Below are 6,374 nucleotides of genomic sequence, written 5' to 3'. Positions count from 1 at the left end.
GTCGCCCCCTGCTGTTTAGGATGAAGAACTGCGGTCATCTGAAGAACTGCAGCTCCTCATTTCAAACACATCTGCTGCTGCTGGAAATTACTTTACAGATAAATGTATGAAAAAAAAAGAAGCTTGTTCCAGTTTAGTTTTCATGGTGAAAAGTGTATAGTTTTATTGGTTTTATTGGATTCAGTGTTAATTTTAGTATCAGTTGATTCTAACATGCGGTTATTCATCAGGGTCAATATTTAAGAAGAAGAAGGAAAGAAGGACACTAAGACTTTTCCATCATTTATTTTATTGATTATGTTTCTGTCAGTTTTACCTTTTTTCTTGTGTGTCTTGTGTGTGAACCTTTGTTCTTGTGTTTTTATTGATGATTCAGTTAACTAAAATGTTTTTTCTCTGCTCAGACTGACAAAAGCAGGTGACTTTTGCATGAAAACAAGACTTCTGTTCACTGCAGGCAGGCAGGTAAGTCAGTCTCCCCCTGGAAGTGGGAGGAGTCTGACGTTTCCCTCTGTCTCGCTGCAGACAGGAACTGTTTTCAGGCATTTCATTCATAATTTTCATGGACTAACACTAACAGATGGAGGCAGCAGACGACCAACACCACCATTTTGTCAGTGGACTTTGGTTGGTTTGGCCGTACACTGCTTCACTTTAAAAAAGATCAAACTGTTCCTTTAAGACTAACGAGGGACAGGACACTCTCTATTGTTGTTGTTGTTGTTGTTGTTGTTGTTGTTGTTGTTGTGTGTACTGTTGTTTACCTGTGCGGCCTCTGTTGAATAAATTCAACTCTGTATGTTTCCAGGCTCCAGGGGAGCGCTCTGATTGGCTGCTGAGGTCTGGAAGTTATTTCCAGGTTACAGTGAAGCTGTTGGTATTTCCTGGATTCACTCAGCAGACACACACACACACACACACACACACACACACACACACACACACACACACACAGGAGGGGTGGGGGGGGGGCTCAGGGTCTGAAATTAAAATACAATCTGATATTTAACATTATTACAATAAACTGTTACTGTTGACTTCATAAAATAAGTTCCACAGACAGATTATTGTTTCTTGTATCTAAAACAATATTTTTTATTTAAAGTATTTTACACACACACACACACACACACACACACAGTCTGTGCCACTAATGTGTTTCCAGTGAGGACATTAAACACACAAATATGGTTGAAATAAAGAGCTGCTATCTGATCTGTTTGACTGTAAAACACACACACACACACACACACACACACACACACACACAGTATATAAAGTGTGTGTCTGTTACTGATTTGCGTCTCTGTCGTCTGTTTTTCATTCTGGTTGGAAACATTTTTCTCAGTAAAGAAAAAGTTCTGTTTGTCCAGAATAAAACAAACACACCACGTGGACAAAAGTCTGACAGTGAAACAGACGTCTCTGTCGACCAAACTGAATTGTCCAACTGATGCCTCCTACTGGCCACAACTTTTAGAAATCAGTCAAATTATTCAGTCCTTAGTGTTCGCTCTAACATTTTTTAAGAAAAATTCTCTGATTCCAGCTTCTTAAATGTGAATATTTTCTGGTTTCTTTCCTCGTCTCTGACAGTAAACTGATGATCTTTGAGTTGTGGACAAAACAAGACATTTGAGGACGTCATCCCTCGACTTTAATCAATATTTTTCAACATTTTATGGACCAAAAAATGGAGGAAATACTCGACAGATTCATCGATAAAGAAAATAACTGTTACTGAAAAGACTTGAAAAATAGGTCAAACAATAGGTGTAAAGAAGTGGAGCAGACAGACATGTTTAAAATGAATGTTATTTATTCACCATCCCACACGATCCAGTTACGTGGTCACAGCACACTTCCTGTTTAGATCCCCCAAAGCATTATGGGCTCCTACAGTTTTGGGTCTGATTGCTCTCATTGTGCAGAAGAAAATCTACTTCTGGAAATATTTTTTCTTCTCTTTTCTTATTAATTACGTTTGTGTATTCAGGCCAACAGCAGCTGAAGAATCCCAGGAACGGAGCCCTGAGGAACTCCAACAAGTTTAAACTTTCATCTCTGTGAAGCTACAAACACAGATTCATCAGATCAGGTTTCTGGAAAACAGACTTCAGAGCAGCAGAAGCTCAGCTGCTGTGTTCCTGTCAGGTAATATATTCACCACATGTTTCCTCTGGATGGAAACTCAGACAGACAGACAGACAGACAGACAGGCAGACAGACACACAGACAGACAGACAGACAGGCGGACGGACAGACAGGCAGGCAGGCAGGCAGGCAGACAGGGTTTCATTCTTGCTGTAGGTCTCAGTGGAGTTTTGACTTCCTGTGGTCTAAATCTGGTCCAGGAAGTCCTGCTGTCAGAGCGTCTCGGTGTCTCTCAGATCAGTTTTATGTTCTACATGATGATTTAAACTGTGTGTCAGTGTTCTGTTCAGCTGACTGGAGGTCAGTGTGAGGTCAGACTCTTTATTTCACCCCGGAGCTCCTGTTTTTTGGGCGTCGTCTGCAGATCTGGACGTCTCTCTTCAGTCGTCCATCAGTCTGTGGTTCAGACCTTCATGTTCCTCTCAGGATCAGGAATAAAATCTTTATTTATCAGGTCAATAAACCTGCTGAACTAATCAATTTCTATACTAATAATCAAGTGATGGGAATCAGTTTCATACTGAGGAAATAAATTTAACAGAAAACAGAAAAAAAAAAACATCTTGTGTTTGATAAAGAAACACAAACAAACATTTGTTTTTTGATTTTTAAATTTATTTATGAACCTTCCTGTCCATCCTGTCCAGGACTCTCTGGCAGAAGACATGTTGGACCTCGGTTTCAGGTTAAATAAAGGATAAATAAAATAAAGATAAAGTCTGTTTCAGAACTGACAGGAGGCTCAAACCTGCGACGTCTACAACACGTTAAAACGCGCTGAACCTCAGTGTCACGGCGGTGAGTGATGTCATAACGCGAGGATACAGTGAGAATAACACGATCAACACTTTAATATATATTAATACATCACTGAAAACAAACTATAATGTCCTGTCAGAGTGTCTGTGGTGTCCTGACACCAAACTGCAGCCACAAAAATGTGTAGTCCATCACTTGAGTGATTCAACGACGCGTTTACTGTCATCTGGAGTCACATGACAGGAAGTGACATCAGTAGAAGTCCTGGTCGTAGTCTGTGGCGTCCAGCAGCTGCTTCATTTCTGACACACTATTGGCCAGGTAGGACGACAGCTCCTCTGACAGAGAGACAGTGAGAGAGACAGACAGGTGTGAGAAAATATATTTGAGTTATTGACCTTCGTTTCCATGACGACGATGAAGCTGATTCCTGGGTCTAAGACTCAACAGATCCTGTTGATGAAAATTAAACGCAGCACACCTGCTCCCAGTACTCCCAGTACCGCAGAGGCCGAAACAGACCCCAGGTTGTTACGAGCAATGCAACGATAGGTCCCAGAGTCCGCTGGCTCCGCCCCCTCAATCTGCAGCCAACTGGAGAGCTCGAACTTCAGAGGACCGCCCCGCGACTGTGGGGACACAGACAGATGGTAAATCAGTTGGAAGGTGGAGATTTTTCTAATTCTTGTGTCTCCAGTGTCTCTGAGTGCTGCACCTGGACGGAGATGTGGGGGTCGTCCCCCGGCAGGACGACGTCTTGTCCGTCCTTCCTCCACTCGACCAGAGCCATCGGAAACGCAAAGACCTCACAGAGGAAGACCAGGCTGCTGCCCGTCCCATTCACCTGACTGTGAGGAGGGACCTTAATGATGGGGACTGATGGACAGACGGAGAGACACACAGAGAGACAGACAAAGTTAAACTGTAATTTGAGACAAAGACTAACAAATATATTTCTTGAATGTTGCATTTTCGCTGTCAGAACGGTCTCATTACTGCCCCCAGAGGCTGAACCTCTGCAGGAAACAAGGTGAATCACAATCACACGAATGATGTAAAAGACGTAACAAGACGTAACAAACAAATCAACATAAAAGATTACAATGACGCAAAAGATGTGGAAGATAAAAATGAAATAAAAGACATAAAAAACAAAAATGACGTAAAAGACATAACAAGACATATAACAACATAAAAAGACGTAAAGACGTGACAAGACAAACACAACGACATAAAAGACGTAAAAAACATAAGATGAAAACGATGTAAATGATGTAACAAGACAAAAACAACATACAACGACATAACAAGATGGAAAGACAAAAAAGAAAGACGGAACAAGACAAATACGACATAAAAGACACAACAACATGAAAACTAAATACAAGACGTAAAATGACGTAAAATTCATAACAAGACAAAAAGGAAAACGACATAAAAGACACAAATTACTGAACTTTTTCACTTTTACTGCAGTAAACAAGTTGAATCGGTATTTCTACTTTCACACAAGTATCTGTACTTGTACTGCAGTAAAGAATACACATGATAATTATCTTCAAGTAAAAGAGCTCCAGTGAGGTTTAAAAAAAAAAAAAGCCACATCGCTTGTCGACGAGGATGGGATTCGAACCCACGCGTGCAGAGCACAATGGATTAGCAGTCCATCGCCTTAACCACTCGGCCACCTCGTCACGTTACATCATGTGACCATCCAGACAGACGGGAACCTGTCTCACTGCATGTGCTGAAGCTCACACACGTTTCTGGAGTTTATTTCTCATCTCTCCATTTAAACGGAAGAATTTACTGAACCGAGCTTTTTGCTGAGGGACACACACTGATCAAAGTGTGTGTGATATTATAACTGAAATCAGACACACAAACTGAGCTGTGAGCTGCAGACCCACCGCGCTGAAGCTGACACCCTTACTCAGCAAAAAATCTGACATAAAAAGATTTAACGAGTCAAAAAAAACTTCAAAAATGTCACAAGATGAAAACAATGTGAAATCCACAAGACAAAAATGAAAAACGACATAAAAGATTTAACAAGACTGAAATCACAAACAAAAAAACATAACATGTCAAAACAACGTATCAAGATGAAAAAAACATAAAAGGAACAGAAGTAGAAAATGTAAAGAGACGTAAAAGATGTAACAAGACAAAAAACAGTGTAATATAATTCTGTTTTAAATGATATTTTTCAGTTATATGAAGCAGCTCCTTATTCTCAGAGTGAACCTGCTGCATCGTTCACACACACACACACACACACACACACACACACACACACACACACACACACTTCTTACTGAGTCTATAACTTTGAATTCTGTGATAGAAAGAAATAAAGTTTAGTGAGTTTGAACCGAGTGTACAGATGTGGAGGGTGGAGGTCACACAGAGTCCAGCAGCAGGACGTGGACCAGGTCCACAACAGCGTCCACAGTGTTTCTCCTCAGACACTGGCTGTTTGTCAGGACGGAGCACAGAGACGGGTGGAGTCTCAGTCGGACCTGATCAGGTCTAAAAACCTTTCAGCTCACAGCAGCAGCAACTAAACCTCTGTGTGTTTAACTGATCCAGGGTCAGTCGCTGCTCTGTTACCTCAGTCAACCCACCTCTGTGTTGCGCTCTCCCAGGGTCCCTGAACTACACACCTGCTTTATCTGTAAGAACGACTGTAATCTGATTACTGAAGCACCCGAACTCCCTGAACATGGTGACACCTGAACTCATCACTCTGTAGCCACGAGGGGTTCAACTCTTTCAAAATAAACTTCCTGGAAAGCAGCTGGTTTACTTTTTAAAGATGATTTTACATGATGTGCTATTTTTTAGATACTTTTAATGATGTCAGACAAGGTAGAGTAAAAAGTACAATATCTGCCTCTGAGATGTACTTGAGTAAATGTATTTAGTTACTTTCCACCGCTGCTCAGAGACTCATGCTGGTGCAGATGTGATGATGTAAAATAGTTTCATATGTGAACGTTTCACAGTTCAGCACATGTGCTTCATTTTTACTTTTCCTCCCTACATCTGAACACAAATACCTGAACTTTCTCTCATTCTCTAACCAGGCTTGTTACTTTAGTTTGAATGACTCTGAGGTGAATTATTGATTATTGTTGTTTTGCATCACTGTGCACCGTCTTCCAACATCGAGACTGATTTCAACCTGAACGAACGGAACAATAACTGGTGGATCCATCAGTGTGAAACACACAGGACAGACGGAACAAGTCCAGAACAACTTCAAAAACAAAACAAGACAAAAAACATGTAAACAGACAAAACAGGATCTAAATGATGTAAATAAAACGCAGCCACAAAAACAACACAAGACTAAAATGGCACGTTAGACATAACAAGTCAAAAACAACTTTAAAAAAAAAAGACAAAAACAATGTAAAAGACACGATGACAATGACATGAAACACGTGACAAAAATG

The 6,374-nt window shown here is 40.8% G+C and overlaps 1 protein-coding gene and 1 non-coding gene across 4 annotated transcripts in view; both read right to left on the bottom strand.

The window, feature by feature from the left end:
- Nucleotides 1-2,912: 2,912 nt before the first annotated feature.
- Nucleotides 2,913-6,374, bottom strand: part of LOC146319745 (kazal-type serine protease inhibitor domain-containing protein 1-like) — a 6,998-nt gene continuing 3,536 nt past the window's right edge. For all 3 annotated transcript variants that reach the window (XM_084729400.1, XM_084729401.1, XM_084729402.1), the window contains 3 exons: nt 3,629-3,789; nt 3,395-3,542; nt 2,913-3,251 (listed from right to left, as the gene is read on the bottom strand). In XM_084729400.1, the coding sequence (XP_084585526.1) occupies nt 3,166-3,251; nt 3,395-3,542; nt 3,629-3,789 (395 nt within the window). In that variant the 3' untranslated portion in view covers nt 2,913-3,165. The remainder of the gene's footprint in view (nt 3,252-3,394; nt 3,543-3,628; nt 3,790-6,374) is intronic.
- trnas-gcu (transfer RNA serine (anticodon GCU)) lies at nt 4,526-4,607 on the bottom strand. Its single transcript has one exon. It is a non-coding gene; the product is annotated as a tRNA-Ser (tRNA).

The sequence above is a fragment of the Lutjanus erythropterus genome, chromosome 10 (assembly GCF_056507025.1).
Source record: "Lutjanus erythropterus isolate fLutEry1 chromosome 10, fLutEry1.hap2, whole genome shotgun sequence".
Taxonomy (NCBI): Eukaryota; Metazoa; Chordata; class Actinopteri; order Lutjaniformes; family Lutjanidae; genus Lutjanus; species Lutjanus erythropterus.
This window is presented reverse-complemented; position numbering and strand designations above follow the sequence as displayed.